We start from the raw sequence: 24,742 nt of genomic DNA, 5'->3' as shown, positions 1-24,742 counted from the left end.
GTGTCCACTAAATCCACAGTGAAAACAGTCAGTGCCTCAAATCACTCAGGTAAGTCAATTATCTCTGTGGACACCCTCTCAGAGGTGCCTTCTCCCTGGGGAATATCTGCCTAGAACTCACTAGCCCACCCATCTGTCTTCTAAGCAACATCATTTTTGGTTATTAATTACAGCAAGAAAGAGGACTCATGACTACAATCCAGAAGTTCTGGTTTTATACCAAGTGGGCTGGAGGAAGATGTTGATGCCAAGACTGGAAACGAGTCTCCACCCCTCACCGAGTGACACTCTTATTGATGTTTCACACTGTAAGTCATGTCCTTTTGGAGGAAGTCAATCATAGCACTTTCTTGAAGAGAGGTGATCAGCAGGGACATTTCTAAGGTATAATTAATGTAAACTATTCCAGACATGCATCAAGGTTCTATTTCCTGTCTTCCTTGGGTCAGGGTGGAAGAAATCCAATAGAGAAGGATAAGAGAGTAGCTTATCTTGCCCCGGAAATCACTACTGACATGCAAGAATTTTGCTATTTGTCTGGAAGTGACCAAAAAAAAAAAAAAAATCCCCTGCTGGGTCACATGACCCTGGCAGATCTCTTCTCATAAGGGCGCTGTGTGGAGCTTCTGAAATCTGTGGAGATTCTTCTCTGCGGATGCAGGAAGAAAGCAGGTGGATGGATGAATAAGTATGGCCTTGCTCCTGGTCACCTTGCTGGCATTCCTGAGCTTAGGCTCAGGATGTCATCATCGGATCTGTCACTGCTCTCACAGGGTTTTCCTCTGCCAAGAGAGCAAGGTGACAGAGATTCCCTCCGACCTCCCCAGGAATGCCGTTGAACTGTGAGTATCAGAAGCAGCGGGAACAACGGAGGCGCTGGATTTGTGTGTTGTATGCTATTACTATTTTCACATTAGGCTGATAACTGTCGGGCTGAACTATTTCTGCCCTGACCAAAGGCTTGAATAAAACAGACTCCCCCAGTCTAACATCCCTGCTTGCAGCTCTCCCAGGATCTTAGAGTTTGTCTCAGCAGCTGCCAGAAAAGGGCAATGTGGAAAGCTCAATGCAAAGGCAAAAAGAAGATGTTTGAGTCTTTTCAACACATTTGCTCTTGGGTTCCATACTGTCTTTGGTGGAACTGGAAAAGTAAAACTAAGAAAAACTAGAAACTTTTTTTTTTTAAGATTTTTTATTTTTTATTAGAGAGAGAGAGAGTACAAGCAAGGGGAGCGGCAGAGAGAGGGAGAGGGAGAAGCAGGCTCCCTGCTCAGCAGGGAGCCCAACGTGGGGCTCAATCCCAGGACCCTGCATGACCTGGGCCAAAGGCAGCCGCTTAACTGTGCCACCCAGGTGCCCTGAAAAACTAGAAACTTTAAAGACCTGGAATTAGAGGCAGAAAGACAGTTGTGATTTAAGTGGCATGTACAACGTGTCTCCTAAAGATGCTGAATTTCAAGAAGGCACGAGTCACTGTCACTTTGGAGGCACCAGCAAATAATTCCTGAACTGAGGTTCTGCTTCCTGGGGAAACAGGGAGTTGGAGGAGAGGGGAAGGGGTGTGAAGAATGGAAGAAAGAAAAGGGGAGGCAGAGTGAGCAGGAAAAATATAGCATCATCTTTCCTACAGCTGGGAAAATGTGAGTCACAACTTCAGAATTTCACTGAACTATTTTAATAAGAAGTTGATAGACTCTGAGAGTTGGACAAGATCTTTAGACATCATTTCACTCTATCTCTTCATTTTACAAATGAGGAATCTGGGGTCCAGAGAGTCAAGAGATTTGTCTGATCTCTTACAGTGAGTCAAGGCACAGCCAAAACGAGAAATCAGGTCTTTTGACTCATAGTCTACTGTTCTTTCCACCAAACCCTATTCTGACTGTCCAATTTCTCCTTCCCCTCAGTATGAGCAAGTTGTTAGGCTCAGAAGTTGTAGATATAGTCCATGTATTTATTCCAAGGATTTTAAAGAGAAGCCACTATTCTGGAAGCCTGTTTCACTCTTGGTCCCATAAAGCTAAGGACGACTCTTATTTGACTTCAGAGTATGGCCAACTTTTCAGTTCACAATTACCAAAGCTACACTCAAACATGGTGGTGCCTTTCAGATGGTCACTCAGAGACAAATGGTCACACGCTTGGTTAGTTATGCTTGCTACTTTTCCCCTGGATATCTCAAGTCCTCAGTTCCTATCCAGAGGCGGCTGCAGTGGCAGAGAAAATAACTAGTCAGCTTTGTGTTTTGGCTACACTGCTTCCAATAACACAACTATTCCTGACTATGGGGAAGAATGTGCCTATGCACAGTCTGGTTTATTAGGTCATCACAAACACAGGAGAAGGTCAATGCACCTGAGCTCCTCTAAGAAGTCACTTGCTCCTAAGCAACTTTGAATGATTGCTTAACCCCTTCTGAACCTCAGGTTTCTGAGTTCTAAAGTGGTTTTAATACAACCAGTTGGTTGGATTATTTTTAACACTATAAGATATAGCTCCCTCACAAACATAGCCATTTCTACCTCTCTACTTCTTCCAATGTTTCTGGATGAGCCAAGCAGTGCCAACCAACTGCTAGAGCAGACAACCCCTAACAAGGTTTAATTTTAGGGTGATACTCATCCATCCTAAACTCCCTTCTGCACTAGGCCATCGACTTTCTGACATCTCTTTACCAGAAGAGAGATTTTTTTTTTCATTCTGCATAAAAAACATGAAGAAGGAAAGAAAAGAAGGGAAGAAGGGAGGAAAAAAAAGAAAATCCATTCCCAAACCTCAAACTTCAGGAAGTATGTGTGCATAGTGTGGGAGGAGCAGGAGTATGATTTTTTAAAAATAATTCATACTAAGATATAAATGACTAAAACATGTCTCTGCCCAAGAGCACTTTGCAACTGAGAAAGAGATTGTAGGAGAGCGTGTGTTTGTCACTCTTGACAAAGCCTAGCTCTGGGTGAACCCCTTCCTTAGGTGTATATACTAGAGGACAAAGTTGCATAAAACTAAGAAGGGGAAAGAAAATATTTGCCTGTTATTGGCATCCCCCCTCCCCAAAAACCACCCAGGAGTGAGTACAGTTGCTTGAGAGTTTATCTAATCTTGAGAAGATTCTTTTCTCTGCACACTCATTAATAGGGTGTGAGTTGGGCCATTCTAGAGTTCAACTTTGCAATCTTCTGGGCAAGGTATATAGAGGAAAAGAAGATAAATGTTGCTTTAGTCGTACGGTGTAAAAAAATTATTTGAGGATATTTTTGAGGTTAGTTTGTTCATCATCGAAGAGCAGATAAAATGCCAAGTGAACTAGAACTCAGATGTTGAGTTAGAATGCAAGAACAATTATTTTTATTTTTGTTTTTTAAAAGAATTGGATTGGGTTTATCTGGAACACTGGCAGAGGAAAGATGAAATGGCTTATTCAACTACATTATTTCTAATTCACCTTGCAGTCTTCTGCATTTGGGTGTTGACTTTAATGATGATCACATCAGATGGAGGTGGACGGAATAGCCAGGCTTCAGGGAGTGCAACTGCTTAACCCGTCAACACATCACAGCTTCATTGTTAGTCAGATTCACCCAGGGGTAAACAACTGCTACATCTTACCATGTACAATTTATCCTATCATTCCATCTACCTTGAAGCACTTTCATTTTATATATATGTCAGCTATCACGAGAGATTTCTAATTCCCAACCATCCGCCCATGTTAATATTAACACCAAAGCAACAGGAAAGCACCATCAACAGGCAGGTACTTTCCATTTACTGAAGGGCCCATACCATTTGCCTGAAGCTTTACACAAAATACTTTATGAAAATTTCACAGCAGAACTGCAAGTTTGGTATTGTTGCTCCGTTTTTCACATGAGACAAACCAAGGAGCCCAAAAGTTCAGCAGCTTGGACGCTGTCAGCCCTGTGGCTCCAAGACGGCACACCTGGAATCCAAACTTGAGCCTGGGTTCCTACCTCTTTTCTATGCTGTGTTTAATGAAAGCCTCTGACTCCTTTCATTTGTTCCTCTTCAAACAAAGATGTCCCTTAGAATTTGCCCAGAGGTCAGCAGTTTTTCGGTTAAGAGCCAGTAATAAATACTTTAGGCTTTACGGGCCATAAGTCTCTACTGCAAGTACTCCACTGTCACAGTTGTATGAAAGCTGCCATGGACAAAACGGAAATGAATAAACATGGCTGCGTTCCAACAAAAACTATTTTCACCACTGAAATTTGAATTTTATATCATGGTTGCATGTCACAAAATATTCTTTTGACTTTTTTTTTTTATCATGTAAAAGGTGAAAAATAGTCTTAGCTCATGAGCCACAGAAAAACAGAAGGTAGGCCCCCTTTGACCCACAGGCTATCTCTTAACCCACTTCTGATTTAGACTATAGCTAAAAGCAGCTAAATCTTACTGGTTTAAGTGGGGTTGAGGCAGCCTGAAACAACATGGCACCACGGAGAAAGTACTGAACTAGGTGAGCTGGGGCAGGAACGGAGGGAATCCTAAGGCAATATTCACAGGCGGGCTTTTACTGTTTTTGACAAGTCAGAGATGGTATAGTCTTTAGAATCCAAGAGACTAAAGTCCGAACCCAGGCTATGATTGCTCTACCACATGGGCTCTTGGCTGTATAATAGAAACTGTAATGTTAGCCTTTCTCAAAGAGTTGCTGTAAGGACTGTATGGGACAATGATTATTTAACACCTAGGGCCATGCCTCTCAGGTGGTGGTGGTAATGCTTGTCGTTGCTGTGGTCATCTGTCAAACACTAGGGAAAAAACACCACAGAGGGCATTCATGATGACCAAATGGATCAAGAGGTATGAGAATGCTCTCAACAATTGATATAGAGATCTTTGTAACTCTTGAGATAGTTTATAATCTCCTACTTACTTGAGAATAATCTCCTCCTCCCGTGGCTGGAGCACTTACTCTCTGTGCACTTATCTTCTGAGTAAGAAAATGTGTTCTTTTAGGCTTTCAATATTTGCCAAGAACTCAGGGAAGTTTCATTCTGACCACAGAGGAGTTTTGATTTCTGACTTATCCTAGAAACTCAGTTTCAATTGGAGACAGTGAATCTAGAAAGGACACTTTGATCTTGCTTTATTCTTCCTGGAGTTACAATTTCTAAGGAGAATGTGAACACCCATTCAAAATCTTAAATTTTAGCTCTAAGTGACCACACAGGTACAGCTATCTTTCTCTTCAGCAGGGTCAGATGACCACAATACTAAGAGGAGAAAAGGGTCCACTGGTGGTCCCTGTTGACTCAGGGAGATCTGCACTGAGATTTTATTATAGGCATGTGTTGACCCCTCTGTTCGTATCAAGTTCCCGTATCTCATTGCAATCTCAAATGACCCGCCCTTAATTTTAATTATCTAATTATATATATATATTTTTTAATTTCTCCCTTTGCCTTTTATTCCTTGTTTTGCTGCTTTGGTTTAGATCACTCACCTCATTCCAGAATCACAGATTATTGTTTAGCTAGGAGCTACTTTAGTCTTTCCTTAGTTCTGAGGGATGTATCAGCACTGTGGGCCAAAAGGGAAGACTTTTACTGTGCCAATTAAGTTCTGTGATCTTCAAAAGGGAAATGGAGCTTTAGATGTTTGTAAACAAGTTTAATTGTGCATTTTTTTCCTCTGAAAGCATATTCTGGGATTAATATTCTGCAGAACACACTCTAAGAAAGGCTACTCCAAAGGCTGGTCTATCCAACACCAGCCACCAGAATGAATCCTTTGTCAAGTCTGAACTGCAACCTGGACCTCCTGACTCCCAATTCAGTGCTCAGTATCAGCTGCAGGCAAATCTTGGGCTGGGTTTTCAGGGCTTTATGCCTGAGAAGCTGCTGTTTAAGAATGTAGTGTTTCTCATAAAGAAGATGGTTGCGAAGACTATAGCCACGGGGAAACTAGGTGTTACTTATACTGAGGTGAAGAAAGGAAAGATAAAACAATGGATTACAAGACTAGTAAAAACCCCTCCTGTCTTCTGGATTTGTTGAGTATCGATGGCTCACTTTCTTGATTCCCCATATCCAATCAGTTTTATATACTCCCTTCATATTGCTACTACCAGTAATTCTTTTTTTTAAAGATTTTATTTATTTGAAAAAGAGAGTGTGCACATGCAAGTAGGGAAAGGGGCAGAGGGAGAAGGAGAGAATCTCAAGCAGACTCCCCGCTGAGTGTGGGGCCCAACAGGGGGCTTGATCTCACAACCCTGAGATCATGACCTGAGCAGAAATCAAGAATCAGAAGCTCAAACGACTGAGCCACCGAGGTACCCCATCAGTAATTCTTTCTTCATTGCCGTCATCGGTTTGGGCCCTGAATATCTAAAGCCAGGATTGTATAATTATGTCCTACTTTATCTCCTTTCAATCAATTGATCTCTCTCTTCTCCAAACCAGCCTGCACACTGTCATTGAATTTTTCTCCATAAAATACCATTGCCACCAAGTTATGATCCCCCATTCAAAAATCCCACTCAGTGGCTCATTTTTCTGACTGCCTATCCCTGCCTTCCAACAGGAGCCGTCCACTCTGCAAGGCTGAGGAAGACTCACTCTTAAGTTCAGTTTGTGTATTTCTGCCTCCCTGTGTCTTCATGTTCTGCCTCCTGTTTATACTATCCTCAGTTTCTTCTTTCTTGACTCTTGAAATCCTACCTACTTATCATCATCTTGCTCCAAGGTTGCCTCCTTGATGAAGTCTTCCCTGATCACTTCATCTTTATTTAATCTGAATGCTAGTACAGTTCATTTCACACTTAATTTCTTACTTTGTCCTTATTTTTCCATGTGTGTCCTTTTTCCTCCACTGTAGTGAAAATTTCTTTTGTATTCTTTATTGTGCCTGGTTCGATGCAATGTATGTTCTGGGTGTAGAACAAATGATACAATAAATCAGGGGGAATTACATCTGTTTATTTGCTCCATTCCTCAGTACTAAGGAAAAGATTCTTATAAAAGATGATTATTGCCCTCCCTGCGGTGAACTACTATAGGATTTGATAGTTTTCTTATTTTCCTTGCCTTTTTTATGTGTTTCTTTTAAGAAAATGCCTGTATATCATTCTAGAATCAATTAATTTATTCAGAAAAATACAAAGATCAGAAACAAATCTCCTAAGTTAAAAAGTTGAACATTCTGAATTCTAAACACGTCACTCAATTCTCCTGACATAAGTAATAATACTTGCCTCTCTATACCTAACAAGAATATTGAAAAGATAAATGACATTGCCTAAACAAAATCACTTTAAGCCAGGCAGAAATGTTCAAAGAAATATAATTTTTGCCAATTAAGGTCAGATTCCAAACCCTGAATGTGAGGTTTCCTGTGTTCCCCAGATGTGCTTTGATTACTGTAGTTCTATCTGGATATCAAACCAAACATCCCACTGTGAAGATTACCCCTGGTGCCCATATCCACAGACTCCTACTGTCTTGTTTATATATTTCTTTGAAAGAAACAAACAGCACAGTTTTCATGCTAATGAATACATAATCCTTTCTCTCAAAACAAAATCTTGCACCTACTTTAGTGAGAAACGGTATATGTATGTCCAACATTTGGAATTTAATTGGGCTGGGGGTAAGGGAGGTTTATATTCCCTGTGGAGGAATCAGAAAAATGACTAAAGGGAGAGCTATATAATGCAGTACCTTGAAAGGGAAGAAGTCGAAATTATATTGCAGGGAAAGAATCCTTTAAAATACAAGATGAACTCTACCCTGAGAATTGGCTGAGAGCTATAATTTACAGTCATTATCAGCAATTGAAGAGTAGGGGTTTGAGACAGCAAAATTCCACTAGCTTGGTGATAATAAAATCCCTTGTTTACCCTAAAGGTGAGAGCTGTCCTTCCTCACCCAAGTCCTCTACCAAAGAAGCCTAAGCTTCCGAAGCAAGACATGTTGGCAATAAATGGGAAATTCATTTAACTTTTGATTATCCCTCCCCACAGCCATTATTGGGTTATCTAGTCACTATGGTTGATTGGACTATACTTTTTTTTAAGCTGTTAGATTTAGACTCTCCAATTTAGCTTTGTTTAGACTAGACTCTAGCTTATATATCCCACAAGGTCAGCTAGGAAAGAGAGTAATTATTTTTAATTGCTTAGGATCTGATTATAATGAGATCTGAATGTTTGTTCTTAATCTGACTTCCCCTGAAATATCTCAGAGCATGTGTTGTGTCTTCAACCTGAACATGTCATTACCTTGTTCTTTCCTACAGGATATGCCAACTGATCTAAAAAACTTCAAGTGATGTGCAAAAAAAAAAAAAAGAATAAAGTAACCAAACCCTGGCCATAGCCTTGAACTCAATGATATTTTTAGCCTTAGGAGTAGCTTGAGTCCACTCTTTCATCACTTCTCCCAGACCTTTTCGGCAAGAGCTAACACTGAGCTTTCACAGAATGCTATGTTAGAAATAGTGGAAAATAGTATGAGCCAATTTCTGTATCCCCCTAATGCCAAGTTTGATGAAAACCTCTAAAAAATAGGAACCCAAAAAGCTCAGCTAAGTTTAAGTGACACAGAGAGATCAATTAATAGAGGGCATCAGAAAGAAAATTCATCAGTACATTGGTGGAAACTTGAAGTAAAATAATGCCAAAGTTTCATTCAATTCTAAAATGCTTCGATGTGACAAACATCTTCAGGCACCAATCTTCCCAAAGCCAATAAGCTTTTTCTAGGTCTCAGAGTCCAGCAGGTATGTAATTCCTCAACTCCTGTGATTTCAGCTGTGGGATTTTGGGGGGCGGGGGTAGGAGTTGAGGAGGGTTCCTTTAGGCTCAGTAGACAGTTTTGTTTTGAAATACAGCATGGAAAACCTCACACAGATACCCCTCTCTCTTGTTATTTTCAATTTGCAAAGGGGTTTTAAACAAAGATTTGTGGGAGATCCCATCTCCAGCAATAACTGTAACTCAATAGATGAGGGCTGATGGGAGACCACGGAACATTTCATCCACAGTCTTCCCAGAAGAAGAAGGGCATGAAAAAGAAAGGCCCCTCTTAAGAAAGGGCCACAGCCTGGAACACCAGATTTTTCAGGAGTGGCTCCAGTTTAAAATGTTCTGTCCCTTCTGATAAAGTTTACTAAATTTTGGTTCAGGTGATGGATCACATCCCTGGAAGACAGGCTTGCCTCTACTTGTGTGTTCCTTACTATCTCACAGTAACAGTTTCTAAACTGGTTTCTGTGCCTTCCATCATCTGCTCTCCCAGCTCCTGGCTCTGAGCTCTTGCTGTCATTGAATTCCCCTGTGGGCTCTAATATCCAGAGCTAGGACAAAAGTCCCAAGTCCTGAGTTGGACATTAAGGTCTTCCATGTTTTGGCCTCAGATTAGCTCTCCTGTCCTCTCTTTCATCTTCCATGCCCTTAACTCTTTCCTTCATACACTACTTTCTATTCCCAGATAGGTCTTCTATTCTCCTACCCAATACTATTACCTTCTCCAACCTCAAGTATGTTACACTTCAGTATTATTCAGTTTTTGAGACCAAAGTAAAGATGCTCATTTTTCATGGTTTTCTTTCAACAGCAAATATTTGATTATATTTGTACAAGGCACTGTATTAGGCTCTCAGGGAAAAAAGGAATCAACAGGGGAGCTGTTCAAAGAGAAGAACATCAAAGAAATAATGACAATACTGTTTTTCCTCACTTTTACCCTCAAAAGTCAAAATCCCTACTGGGAACCCAGAATAGTCATTGTCAAACTCGATCATTTGACAATTATTTGCAAGTTGCAATCTGAAATCACAGGTTGTGTGAACTGGAAGAAATGGATGCCCAGGAAAATCCAATGAGAAGATGCTTGATTGCTTCGTGCCAGAGGCAAGTGGGTGAGAAGCTGGGCATCTTCCTGTCCCATCTAGATTTGCCCTTCTGACAACCTAGGGTTGAGGAGTTAGGCAGGGCCACTTCCACAGCAGTCTAATCTTTAAAAGGTCAGAAAATCCTAGCTTTATTTTTCAAGGAGAACTCAGACCTTAAATGGAAGAGAATGGCAAACGAACACCAGCAAATGTATGGTAAAGTTTAATTGACTGATGTCCAAATATTTAAATGTGACTAGAAGTTTTCAAATTGTGAAAATGCAAGGGACCGTATCCTGTGAATTGAGATAGAAGAAAATAATACAGAAGGTGGAAAATGGCACCAAAAGGGAAAACTTAGTTTGCACTGTTTTCTTTGCCAACTTTATAATTTTCCCCAAAGCGGCTGCGTTCACGAATGCTATTATGTGGATACCAGGAGAGAGTAGGTTAGAGGAGTATATGAATCAACAGACTGTGTATGCCAGTTTCCCCCCGAGAAGCTGAGTGTCGTCTCTGAAATATGGTAATCATATAGACTTAGTCTCGACAAAGCCCTGAGGTCTCTTCTGAAAATGACACAACCTAAAAATTTCAACTTTGGCAAAAGGGGGACGCTAAGAAGGAATTCCTCTATGCTCCTGAACTTGTAAGCAATTTTCTTTTTGTGTAAATTTCAAGCTGTTTTGCATGCCTATGTTAGCTTTAGAATTGAAAAACAAAGTGAATGAAAAAGAATGATCACGTCATCCTCAGGTAACTCCTGAGCAAGTATCGAGAGTCGGTCCAAACCCTTACCACTGTCATATACCCACCAAAGCTAATCTCTGGTCAAGGCAGGAACAAAAGAAACCTTCATTTAATTGGTGTTTGTTTTGTGAGCAAGCTGTGTAGAATTTCTCTAAGCAAATATATTGGAGGTGGGGGAGAGACTGTGGAAAATGCAACAAGAAACACATTTTTAATTTCGAAAACAAACTGAAAAGGCAATGAAAGCAAATATGACAAAATGGTGAACAGCAAAGAGGTCATCTGAAATTCCACATACAGTAGCAAAATTGCTTATCAGGACCCTGATTGTGAAAATCTGTTGAGCTCCTTCAGTAAGAACATACAGTCTTGGAATGGCATCTGATTCCTCCAAACATATACTAGAGACAAGAGGAAAAAGAACAAACAGTTATGATAGCCAGATAGGAAAATTACAAAGTAGCTCTGGAGAATATTACAAAGTACCTCTGGAAGCAGGGCTCTCCAGTAAGATTCCAAGGGAAGAGCAAAAGCAGAAAAGGAAGCAAGGAAGGAGGGAAGGAATAGGAAGAAGGGAGGGAGGAAGGAAGGAAGGGAAAGAAACAAACAAATGGCAGGCTATTAAGATAGGAAATCGCTGAGTCAGTATCTAAATCTTGCCTCTGGGGTTAGTCAAATTCCCTGGATAAGATTTTCCCAAGCTTCTACCCGAAGGGTGAAGCCCTATGCCAGCATTCTGGTAGCTAAGGAAAAGGGCTAGGGCCTCAGCTGCCATCAGTATTCTCAGGTGTCCTCCAGTTCAGGAACTATCTATTCTACTCTCTTTTAAGAATAAACCTTTGCTGTTTTGCTCAGGGGGACCCAGCACTTGCCTGACTGCTCCAAGTGGGAAGTATGGCTGCCTCTTCATCTTTCGACCAATCCTCTTTAGTTAGCCACCTGACCCTATTTCCTCCCCACTCCCACTTGCAGGGACACCAATGCCTCCAATTCCTGAGTGTTTTAGGGACCGTGCAGTGTGAATCACACCGGTTTAGGATTCCATTTTCTAGAGTCTGCCAAGTCAGTACTTCTCAAACTTTAATGTGTAAGCAAATCAGAAGAATATATTGGGAAAATTCAGATTCTGGTTCAGTAAGGCTGCAGTAGGGCCTGAAAGTCTACATTTCTCACCAGCTCCCAGGAGGCTTTGGGGCTTTATAAAAAGCCTTTAAAAAAACGGCTTACTGTCTCCTCAGTGGGATTTCAAGAGGAAATGGATAGTTATTTAGTTATTTGTTTACTATGCCATCTCTTCTCAGGAATCTCCACTCATTATTCAACCCACTCAATCTGGCTCTCTTCCCATAGGAACCACTGAAAATTTTCTTGTCATAGGTACCAATAAACTTTTCTTTATTTTCTGTATGTTTTATACTGTGCTTATATCATTTTTCAAATAAAAATTTGGGGCACCTGGGTGACTCAGTTGGTTGGGCGACTGCCTTCAGCTCAGGTCATGATCCCAGGGTCCTGGGATCGAGCCCCACATCGGGCTCCCTGCTCCGCGGGGAAGCCTGCTTCTCCTCTCCCACTCCCCCTGCTTGTGTTCCCTCTCTCGCTGTGTCTCTCTCTGTCAAATAAATAAATAAAATCTTTAAAAAATAAATAAATAAATAAATAATAAAAATTTGAATATAAGAGGAATGCCACACAATTCAGGTGCCAGATGTAATCAATGGCCACTCCCCTATCCACATGTTACATGCCTCTCAGGAACACTCAACACAGTTGACCATCCTCTTGCTTGAAACTGTTTTCTCTTTGAACTTCCAGCTTCTGTGACACCACACTAGCCTTCCTCCTACATCTCATGCCAGACCTGGATCTGTGCTGAGTTCTTTAGTGCTGCCCCATCTTTAAATGTTGGAGTTCCCCAGACCTCATCTGGACACTCTTCTCTCATGCATCTGTACTCTCTGCAGGGATATCATCCAGTCCGTGGCTTTAAATATCACTTCACCTACAATTAAAACCTCTTCATTAAGCACCAGGCAAGTAATATCCAGCTGAAACCTTGACATCTCCACTTAGATCTCTTACTGGCATCTCAAAACCAAACAAGTAGAAAATAGTACAATTAATCACTTACCCTAAACCTCTCAGAATCTCCTCTCGCAAGCTTCATCATCTACAGAAATGCACCTATCCCCAGCCCCCCACACACCCAAATCCAATCTAACACCAAGTGCTAGAGACCTGACCCCTAAAATATAGCACAAATGTCTCCACTTCTTATCTTCCCTACTACCACTCCAGCTCAAACCACCATCGTCTCTCGCCTGGACTACTGTAAAAGTCCCTACCTCTTCTATCCCCTGGTTCCACTCAAAGCTACAATCCAGCCCTCACACAGCAGCTAGATAAAGTTTTAAAGAGTATGACATATAATTACTTAGAATTGCACTTGGAATAAAATTTATTCAACCCATGTTTCATGTTACTTCCTATGGCAGGCACTGTTCTAGGTGCAAGAGATCCAATATTGAGTAAAACAAACAAAATCCCTTCCTTGCTGAGCTTCTATGCTTTGCCATGGCTACAAAGCACTCCATGATCTGACCTCTGCCTGTCTTTCCACAGGCATAGTGCATATCATGTCCCACTTGCCCATCATTACTAATCTTAGCTACCTTGGGCCTTTTCTGCTCTTCCAATACACCAAGCTCTTTCCCACCTTAAGTCTTTTTTTCACTTGCATTTCATTGTCTATAATGTCTTTTTCTTCCCCTTCATTGTCTTTCATCTGTCCAGTGTCTACCAAAATGCTACCTCCTTAGAGAGGCCTTCCTTGACCACTCTGCTATAGTAGCAATCCTCTAGCCTAGTACCCTTTTCTTTCATAAGGTTATGGCAATTTGAGTGTTTTTAGTTATATATTTATTTTCACCCACTAGAAAGTAGAAGTAAAGTTTCATGATGGTAAGGATTCCAGCATGTAGAATAGTTCCTGGTACAGAGTAGATACTTAATACATACATGAATGAATCGGGGCACCTGGGTGGCTAAATCGGTTAAGTGACTGACTCTTGATTTTGGCTCAGGTCATGATCTCAAGGTCCTGGGATGGAGCCCCATGTCTGGCTCCATGCTCAGCAGGGATTCTGCTTAAGATTCTCTCTCTCCCTCTCCCTCTGCCTCTGTCCCTCCCTGCTCAAGCTTGCACTGTCTCTCTCTCTCTCTCTCTCTCTCAAATAAATAAATCCTAAAACAAATAAATACATGAAGGAACAAATGACAGTCCCTTCAAGCAAGTAAAAACTAGAAGGAAACACCAAATTTAACAGACATCTAGGAAGTCCTACTATATCACCATGCTGTTTATTTCTCATACTATCTCACCAAACAGTCTTGTACTATAGCTATTACTGTTCCCATTTTGGAAATAAATGTAATTGAAGAACTAACCCAAAGTTATTTAGCTTCTCAGTGTCAGAAATGAAATTAATATTCCTGATAAACCTAATTTAAAGATGCCCAGTCTTTGTACTAAACATGAAAAAAAGACAAAGAGGCCCCCCTGTACTCAAAACTTCTGAAGCAAAACAATCTAAACTCTTCATCTAAATTTATATATGTACAATTCTGGAGTTATCCATAATGTAAAACTTACATATTATCTTGTCTCTCAAATACAGTAAGCTCTCTGAGGGCCAGCATTCCATCCCTCTCCTGCAGCCATCCAGGGGTGGGTACTCAGTAACTACTCAATAGAGAGGACACACACAGAAGATGAATGAGCAAGGTCATGAATAAATAGGAGGACTGAAAGGTAAATGTCAATGGCCATTTCCAGTGATAAATTGCAAAATAACCAGAAGTTGTCTAATAATGTTCAAGAGCCCTTTGAGCAATTTGTGTATGCCTGTGAGAGAGATGATTGGTGGGGCTAACTCCCACTCTCTGTTGCCCCTTCCACATTTCCTATGAAGACAGTCCCTCAGAAATAATTAACTGTCAGCAGGTCAAGTAGGTCATCTCCTGTAGGTATAAAGGCTTAACAAAAGTGAATGCTATGTGGAAATGGAGTGCATGATGAAGGATTGGAGAGCTCTGTAAATACTCTCTAAACTGTCTTCATGCAATGAGAATGAACCTTGCTGATGATGTTACAAAATCTCCACAGAGTTAAAAAAAAAAAAAAGAAAGAAAGAAAAATTCCTTAGTGATCTTATATGACCTCACAGCCTCTTCTCTAAGATTTCTTCTAGATTTGAGGAACTGTACTTCTGTTGTCTCATCTTGGATGTGGTTTGAAGTCTGGGCCAACTTGCTCTAACTAGTCCACATCTTATGTAATATGATTTGAAAAGCACCAAGCCAGCTCAGTTCACCCAAAATATCTCCCCCGATACTTGTCGCAATGCCACCATTAATAAAGTAATTCTGGGAGGGTTCAATATTTCCTTAATTTCTAAGACTCTGCAGGTGAAATATAAAATCCTCTTGGAAGAGAAATATCTTGGGTTTTGAAGGCTAGTCCTTTGCTCTAGCATTTTTCAAAATATATTCCTTTAGGAAATACATACTTTAGGAAACTGATTTAGTGAGATGTAGCTAACCAAGATTATGCTTTGGCAAATGGGCCTCCATATATACACAGAGGAGCTGGAGAGTTGAGAAAGGTAATATATACAACCCAATGTATGTGGTAGACACCAAAAACTAATTCCCCTCTTTTTAAAATTCTGTCTTCATCTGTGCAAATCTGCTTTGCTCTTCAAATCAGAGAATTTATTGCTAAATGAACTTTAGAGAGCATACACTTCCTCTCTCCTCTTGTTTTAGGAATGAAAAATGAGGCCGAGCAAGATAAAATGACTTGCCTAAGGTCGTGTGGGTAATTAAAGGTATTGTCTAGCCTCTATTTCCAAAGTCAAAAACCCTAAACCCACAACTTACAAGTTTTTATGTCTGGCTTCCTGATAAAACATACCTCTCTACTCCCACAAAGAACAGACAATCCTCCACCACCCCCTCTGCCTCTCTTCACACCCAAGGGAACATCTTCCAGATATTATGAGCATTAGAATTCTACTGCTATTTTCCTTTTACCTTTGCCTGCTTTTGAAAAACACTATTATTAAGATAGAACACAAGCACATAAGTCATTCAAAGTATAAATTCCAGTGGTTTTTAGTATATTCACAGATATGTACAACCATCACCTGAGTCAATTTCAAAACATTTTTTAAAGTTTTTTATTTATTTATTTGACAGAGAGAGACATAGCGAGAGCAGGAACACAAGCAGGGGGAGTGGGAGAGGGAGAAGCAGGCTCCCCACAGAGCAGGGAGCCCGATGTGGGACTCGATCCCAGGACCCTGGGATCATGACCTGAGCCGAAGGCAGACGCCCAATGACTGAGCCACCCAGGCGCCCCTCAAAACATTTTTATTACCTCAAAGAAATCCTTTATCCTTCAGCTATCACTCTCCTCCCTACTCTCTTCTACCCAGACTTGAACAACCACTAATCTACTTTCTGTCTCTAAATTTCTCTATTATGGACTTTTATATGGATGGAATTATATGAGGTCTTTGTGACCAGCTTCTTTCACTTAACATAATATTTTCATGATTCAGTCAAGTTATAATAGGTATTAATATTCCATTCTTGTTATGGCTGAAAAATATTCCCTTGTATAGATATATCACATTTTGTTTGACCATGTGTCTGTTGATGGACATTTGGATTATTCACCTTATGGCTATTATAAATAATGCTACTTTAAACATTTGTGTATAAGTTCTTGTGTGGACATGCATTTTCATTTTTCTTGGTATATACCTAGAAATGGAATAGTTGAGTCATATGGTAACCTGATATTTAATACATTGGGGAACCACCAAACTGTTTTCCAAGGTGGCTGAGTCATTTTACATTCCCGTGTGTGAGGTGCCTATTTCTCCACATCCTCGTCAATCCTTCTGTTACCTGACATTTTTTATTCTAGCCATCCTAGTGAGTAGGAAGTGATAGTTCATTGTGGTTTTGATTTGTATTTCTCTTATGAGCAGTAATGTTGCACATATTTTTATATGTTTATTGGCCATTTGTATCTCTTCTTTATTGAATATCTATTCAGCTTCTTTGCCCATTTTTTAATTGGGTTGTCTTTTTATTATTGAGTTGTGAGAGTTCCTTGTACATTCCAGAAACAAGTCCCTAATCAGATGTGTAATTTGCATATTTGGCCCATTCAATGAATTGTCTTTTCACTTTCTTGATAGTGTCCTTTGAAGTACAAAGGTTTTAATTTTTATAAAATCCAGTATATATTTTTAAACCTTTGTTATCTGTGTTTTGGTGTCATATCCATATCCAAAAATCCCTTGCCAAATTCAGGGTCATAAAGATTTACTCCTATATTTTCTTCTGAGAGTTTTAGAGTATTAGCTCTCACATGCAGACCTTTGATCCATTTGGAATTAATTTTTGTATATGGTATTAGGTAATTGTCCAACTTCATTCTTTTGCATGTAGATAACCAGTTGTCCCAGCACCATTTGTTGAAAAGACTACTCTTTCCTTATTGAATGGTCTTGGCACCTTTGCTGAAAATTAGCTGACCATAGAGGCATAGATTTATTTCCAGGTCCTCAGTTCTGTTCCATTGATCTGTATGTTTATCCTCGTGTAAGTACCACACTGTCTTTCTCAGTATTGCTTTCTAGTAAGTTTTGATATCAGGAAGTCTTTTTGCCGGATTGTTTGGTTTGTATTTCCTTATGAATTTTAGAATCAACATGTCAATTTCTACAAAGCAATGAGCTGATTCCGATAAGAGATTGTACTGAATCTATAACTCAGTTTGAGGATTATTGCCATCTTAATGATGTGAAGTCTTCTGATTCATAAACATGGTGATTTTCCATTTTTTTTGATCTTCTATAATTTCTTTCAGTGATGTTTTATCATTTTCAAGCTATACATTTTGTACTTCTTTTATTAAATTTACTGGTTTTTATTCTTTTTGATACTTCATTGAATGAAATTGTTTTAATATTATTTTCAGTATGCTCATTACAAGTATATAAAAATACAACTGAATTTTATATATTGATCTTGTAACCTGTAACCTTACTTGAACTCATTTGTTAGTTCTAACAGGTTTTTCGTTGATTCTATAGGATTTTTCTATATACAAGAACATGTCATCTGTGAATGGAAATATTTTTCACTTCTTCCTTTCTACTCTGCATGTCTCTATTACTTTTTATTGCCTACTTACCCCACCTAGAATCTTCAATACAATTTAAAGTAGAGGTAGCTAGAGTACACATCCTTGTCTTGCTCCTGATCTTGGGGAAAAGCATCTAGTTTTTTACCATTAAGTATGATGTTAGCTATAGATTTTTCATAGCTGCACTCTCTTGTGTTGAGGAGGTTCCCTTCTATTCCTAGTTTGTTGAATATTTTTTATCAAAAAAAGGATGTTGGATTTTATCAAAACCTTTTTATGTATCAGTTGAAATATATCATTGTTCTTATCCTTTCTATATTATGTATGACATTATAACATTGGGATGTTAAACCAACTGTGCATCCTTGAGATAGACCCTACTTAATCATCGTGTATAATTCTTTTTACATGGATTTGGTTTGCTAGTATGTTCTTGAGGATTTTTACATCCATACTCCTTTGAGATATTGGTCTGTAGTTCTCTTGTGATGTCTGTCTGGTGTTGATATGAAGGTAATACCTCACTCATAGAATGAGTTGGGAAATGTTCTCTTCAAATTTTTTAGTAGATTTTGTGAATAATTGGTATTAATCCTTCCTTAAGTATTTGATAGAACTCAGTAGTGAAGCCATCTGGGTATGGAATATTCTTTGAGGTTCTTTTTTTTTTTTTTTTTAATTACTAACTCAATCTCTTTACTTCATATAGATCTGTTTGGATTTTCTATTTCCTACTGAGTCAGTTTCAGGAGTTACATCTTTCTAACAAATTTCTCAATTATTCTAAGTTACCTAATTTGTTGATGTACACTTATTCAAAGCATTCCTTATTATGACCATAAAGTCAATGGTAATGTCCCTTCTTTCATTTCTGATTGTAGTAATTTGAGTGTCCTCTCTTTACTTCTTGGTCATTCTAACTGAAGTTTGCCGATTTTCTAAAATCTTTTCAAAGAATCAGCTTTAGGTTTCATTTTTTTCTATTCTCCCTTTCATTAATTTCTGCTGTACTCTTTATTATTTTCTTGCTTCTCACTTTAGGTTTAGGTTGCTCTTCTTTTTCCATTGTCTTGAGGTGGAAGGTTACTGATTTAATGTCTTTTTTTTAATATAGGCATTTACAGCTATAAATTTCCCTAGAAGCATTGTCTTAGCTACATCTCACAAGTATTACCATCCTATGTCTTGATTTTCATTCACCTCAAAGTATTTTGTTTCTCTTTTTACTTATGATACATTGGTTATTTAGTAATACATTCTTCAATTTTGGCATATTTGTGAGTTCCCATTTTTTTTTCCTGCTATTGATTTCATATTTCATTCCTCTGTGGTTGGACAACATACTTTATTTCTAACTTATCAAATGTATTGAGGATGTTTTTTATGGCCTAGCATATGATCTACCCTGGAGAATGTTCTATATGCTCTGGAGAAGAATCTGTACCTGTTGTTGTTGAGTGTTCTGTACATGTCTGTTAGATCTAATTTTTAATAGTGCTGTTCAAGTGTCCTATACAGTTGTTGACCTGTCTAGTTGTTCTATCCATTATTGAGAGTAGGGTGTTGAAGTCTTCAACTATTATAATTGAATCTTCTATTTCTCCCTTAATTTCTGTCAGTTTTCATTTCATGTATTTTGGTGCCATGTTATTAAGTTTATATATGTTTATAATTGTTACATCTTCCTGATAATTGGAACTGTTATCCTCATAAAATATCCCTCTTTAGGTCTACTAACATTTTTTGTTTGTTTTCAAGTCTCTTACCTGATATTAGGATAGCCACTCCAGCTTTCCTTTGGCTGCTCTTTAAAAGACATATCTTTTCCAGTATTTTTACTTTCAATTTATTTTTGTCCTTGAATGTAATCTGTTCCCTTTAGAATATATAGTTAGATCGTGTTTTTTATATCCAATTTGACAATCTCTGTCTTGTAATGAGGTTGTTCAATTCATTCACATTTAATATTATTGATATAGTTGGATTTATATCTGTCATTTGACATTTTGTTTTCTATATGTCTTTTTTGTTCCTCTATTCATCCTTTACAACTGTCTTTCATATTAAGTGGATCTTTTCTAAGGAGCCTATTAATTTCTTTAATGATCTCTTTCACTATGTTTTTGAGATTTTTTAAAAGCAGTTGCTCTAAATTTTACCTTCTACCCCTTATCAGAATCAGCTTTGAGTTTATGTTAGATTAATTCCAGATGAAGAGGAAGAATGAGAGAGATAATGTTACACCTATAAGGCTTTATTCTTATCAGCTAAAAGAAAAAAAGAAAAAATATATGCATTTATGGAATCTTTTATAATTACATAATTACCTTTATTAGTGCTTTGTTTGTGTGGATTTGATTTACCATCTAGGGCCACTTGCTTCAGCCTGGATCAATTCCTTTAGTTTTTCTTGTAAGGCAGGTCTGCTACCAACAAATTCTCTCAGTTTTTACTTATCTTGGAAAATATTTTGCCTTCATTTTTGCAAGATAGCTTTTCTAGATATAGTACTCTTGGTTGACAGGTTTTCTTCCTCTGAGCACTTTAAATGTGTTATTCCACAATCCCAGGCCTCCATGAGGAGTGAGCTGCTAGTTTTATTGAGGTTCTGTTGCAAGTACTGTCACTTTTTCTTTTGTTTTCAAGATTTTTCTCATTTTCTTTGACTTTAAGCATTTTTACTGTAATGTATCTGTTTATGGGTCTCTGTGCATATATCCTACTGGAGTTTATGGAGCTTACTAACTGTATAGGATATTGGTTTTCAAAATATTTGGGAAGTTCTCGCCCATTATTTCTTTAAATATTTTTTCTTCTTTTTCTCTCTCATCTTCTGTACTCTCATTACACACATATTGGTGTCCCTTCTTTGGCTCATATTTCTCTAAGGCTCTTTTCATTTTTCTTCATTCTTCTTTCTCTCTGTTCTTTGGTTTGAATAATCTCTATCGATCTATTTTTTCTAATTCTTCTGCAGATTTAAATCTACTGTGGAGACCCTCAAATTTTTTAAAAAACATTCAACGGTACTGTTGAACTCTAAAATTCATATATTTTTAAATAGTTTCTCTTTATTAATATTCTCAATTTGATGCACTATTGTCACTGTACTTTATTGCTTTAATCATGCTTTCTCTTACTTTTTTGAACATATTTATAAGAATCTTATAAATGACTTTGAAATCTTTTTCTGTTAAATTTGGCATTTTGTTACTCTCCGAGTTAATTTCTGTTGCTTGCCTTATTTTCCAGCAAATGGGTCATACTTCCCTGTTTCTTTGTATGCCTCATAATTTGAGGCTGGAAATTTGATACTTTAGAAAAGATATTGTAGCATTCTGGGTACTGATTCTCCCTCCATGGCTTGCTACTTGTTTGTCTATTTAGTGACTGCCCGGGTTATTTTAGTCAAAGACTCTAGTGTTCTCAGGGAGGCGCAGCTCTGCATATACCCACAGTCACCCTGGGAGGAAAGTGGTACTGGGAGGGCTCTCTTTCACTTTTCCCTGAACACACCAAGATGTTAATCTGTACTACTTGCAAGCAGACAATGTGATGCTTTTCAACAATTCCCTGGAGACCTAAGTTTCTTTACAGACTAATCAAATTGTGGCTCCTTCAAAGAAATCATTTCTGAGGTCAGTGTTGATATTTGTTCTGACCCTGAGAGGGCTTCTTCCAGCTGTCTTATTTTCCTAGTTCTTTCCTGCAAACTAGCCAGCCTGCATTAGATACTTACTACATCCATGAATCTCCCAATTGCCTTTTACCACATCTCTACTGGTTTTGAGAATGCCCTTAGGCTTAAACTTCTCCATGCTCCGTTGCAAATGAAGTCCGTTCCTTTGGGAAGAGATTAACAGGGATATCTGTTTTGTAGTCTGCTTTCCCCCTACCTCCCTAGACAAAAATCTCAGTCACGACACTGGAACCAGGAGTGGATTCAATGGCAACTTCTCTCTGAGATCCTCCTTCTAGGAGTTAAGCACTTGGTGGAAGATAGGGTAGCCACCTAAGATCCTCTCAGTTTGATTCTTCTGCCATGGAACCACCACTTCATGTGCACAGGCAAGAGCTATTGGGGCCCCAGGATTCTCAGCAGGCTACACCCAAGACAGAGCCTCTGACACACAAGTGTGGCTTGACGAGAAGATAAAAGCCCCACTTCCTAACTGCATTTGCCCAGGACATAGCCTCAGCAACAGGCACCTGGAGACAGAATAAGATATGCTGAAGTCCTGCTCCTCTGGGCAAGAGGGTCTTCCAGCTAGAGCTGGAAGGAGAAGGAACCCATGTTCTTGGCTGCAACAGTCTGGAGTAGTCTCTACCTTTCTGAGATGGGAGAGAAGAGGAGAGAGAAGCAATGATTTTGTTTTAAATGCTACAGACTCTTGCCTTTTTCATAGGTTTTCTTAAATACATGTTTCCTTCTTTGCTCTTTGCCCTTAGGAGCATTTCCAAAGGCGCTGAACAGTTTTTGTTGTTGTTGTTTCCTTTGTTTTTATTATTTTCACCAGTTTCACTATAGAGCAGGTCAGCATAGCTCCTCACACTGTCATGCTCAAAGTCCATCTCACCACTATGTTCTTGACCAGGCAAAACAGAGGGGGAGTGGGTTGTCGAAGAAAGCAAGAAAGCAGTCTGGTACCCAGGATTATCATCCCTGAGGTTCTTTTTGTGCCCTTGAACAAAGGGAACAGTTGGACAAGCCAGGAGGAAATAAATGTTATCACAGTGAAGTTTTTCATCCCATTTTTTACTTTAATGTTTTCCATGTGCATTATTAGTTTTAAATAATTCAGTACGCATGTCCTAAATATTGGTCTGGTGAATGGTAATGGCTCTTCCACCTGCAAAGTAAGGCCACTAACGACTGCTCTTCCTGTCAGGCCTGTTTCCTAAAAACTGTGATATGGTGTGCAAAACAGGTGGAAATACAATTACAACTGAAAGGATGCTTCCCAGGTCTGCTTCAGTTTGTTAGATCATAGGAAAAGAACAGATTTATTTTCTCCTGAGCAGCATAGAGACCAAATGACCTTCTCCCTGTGTATTTACAGTCCTGACCACTTGACTTAATTTCAGCAACAGAGAGTGAGCAGTGGTACCAAACAGAAAACATGCCAAGAGATTATCAAAACCTAGAGTTCAGCATCTTCACAGAAAAATCACTGAGACCCTAAACCAAGCCATACATCATGCACAACCTGCTACTCCAGCAACACACCTTTATTGAACACTTAGTGTGTACACAGCCATTTGCTGGGACAGAAGAGCCAAAGATACAGCCCTGACACATGAACTCTTAACGTAGCTGAAGAGAGTAAACGCACGCACATGCACATTCACAGAAAAAGAGAAGGCTTTTCAGTTTATCATGTGATGACATAAGGATAGAATAAGCAGAACAAAATTGGAGCACTGTATAAGTTCTTTGAAGGGACAAATCCCTACGCTTGGGATTAAACATAGGGCACTTCCTTGAAAAGCTGACACCTGTGCTAGATATTTTTAAAAGCTTTAAGTATATGGTACACTAAAGGAGAACGCATGGTAAGTGGGAATAACACCTGGAGAGCTAGGCACAAAGCAGCAAATAAAAGAAAGGGTTTCTTCTCCTGAAGGAAACAGTATCGCTGCTAAATCAATTTCGTTTCTAGAAATGTGCCAAGTATACACTCAGGTGAGGGTGGGGGGAAATTGGAGCATTTCCATTCTAGATCTTCAAATTCAAGAAATATCATCTAATAGGAAAAAAATGAAGTTCTCTCTTAACAATCTGTGGAAGTTTGGGTAAAAAGGACCAACACGGAAGAAAAAAAAAGGACCAAGGTGTAGTTCATAGAAACTGTTTGGGTTGCAATAAAAGCCTTCAAAAATCTCCATAACTGAATGTAGAACAGATTAGACCCTGCCTTAGTTTGTAGTTAAGAAATACAAATTACTTAAGTCACTTGAAGTCTTTTCAAACAGAATTAATTTTTTATTCATTTATTTGTTTCAAGTGCCTGGAGTGGGGAAGAGCTGAGACTATACTATGCCTGGAAGATCTTTGGCTCTAAAGCCACATGTTTCTAAAATAAATAATTCCTTCAGTGAAACTTATTTAAACATTAGGTTAATTTATTCTTTTACACAGTAAGCAAATAGGCTCCAGTTAGATCTAGACAACTTTTCCTAGAATTAAGCTGAATTTACCATTTTGTTTGTTGATCCCCAACTTCAAAAAAAAGAGATGAAATGAATGATTATAGAAAAATAAATTCAAAGATGTTTCAGATATCCTGCCTCCCAATTTACTGTACTTTTCCAACTCTGCCTTCAAGAAAAGCAATCAAAATCAGCTACTGATTGGCAACCCATCTAATTTTGTCTTTGTCTTACTCTAAGTTGTGTCCCTTCCAACAATCATTATGGTCTAAGTGACAACCCAGGGAAAATCAATTCATTCTGACTAAATAGAAAATCCCAGTCTTTGTTTATTTTGCTGTTGTTTGTGCCCTGCAATAGCCACCCTCTTGTTTTCAGCAAAGTTGAATAACTTGTCTGCTACAGCCTCCAGGGAAGATTTGTCAGCCTTTAGGAACTGCCCCCCACCCCTTGAGTAGGAATAATCAGAACCACTTAGATATCAGAACTGCATTTCCCAGCAACTGGAATTGGCTAGATGTCGTTTATATCTAGATTGTTTAAAGGAAAAGTCCTTTAAACCCCTAAAGGGATAGGCTTTCTTATTCTCTCTCCACTAAGAAAGATGTGAAGCTACAGAAAGCATTCATATTTGTAAAACCCTTAAAAACAAGGATTCTCATGCCTTGTTTCTGACTTAGGTCTGGCAAGTATTATACATGACTTAGACCTCAGGAGATATTTTTGAATAAATGAAATGAATGAGTTGCACTAAAT

The 24,742-nt window shown here is 38.9% G+C and overlaps 1 protein-coding gene across 4 annotated transcripts in view; it reads left to right on the top strand.

Moving 5' to 3' along the window:
* Positions 1 to 585: 585 nt before the first annotated feature.
* The window catches only part of FSHR (follicle stimulating hormone receptor), a 165,707-nt gene continuing 141,550 nt past the window's right edge, over positions 586 to 24,742 (top strand). For all 4 annotated transcript variants that reach the window (XM_081833529.1, XM_081833530.1, XM_081833527.1 and 1 more), the window contains exon 1: positions 586 to 842. In XM_081833529.1, the coding sequence (XP_081689655.1) occupies positions 691 to 842 (152 nt within the window). In that variant the 5' untranslated portion in view covers positions 586 to 690. The remainder of the gene's footprint in view (positions 843 to 24,742) is intronic.

This window comes from Leptonychotes weddellii, chromosome 10 (genome assembly GCF_054177405.1).
Source record: "Leptonychotes weddellii isolate Sample4059 chromosome 10, ASM5417740v2, whole genome shotgun sequence".
NCBI classification, from domain to species: Eukaryota; Metazoa; Chordata; class Mammalia; order Carnivora; family Phocidae; genus Leptonychotes; species Leptonychotes weddellii.
This window is presented reverse-complemented; position numbering and strand designations above follow the sequence as displayed.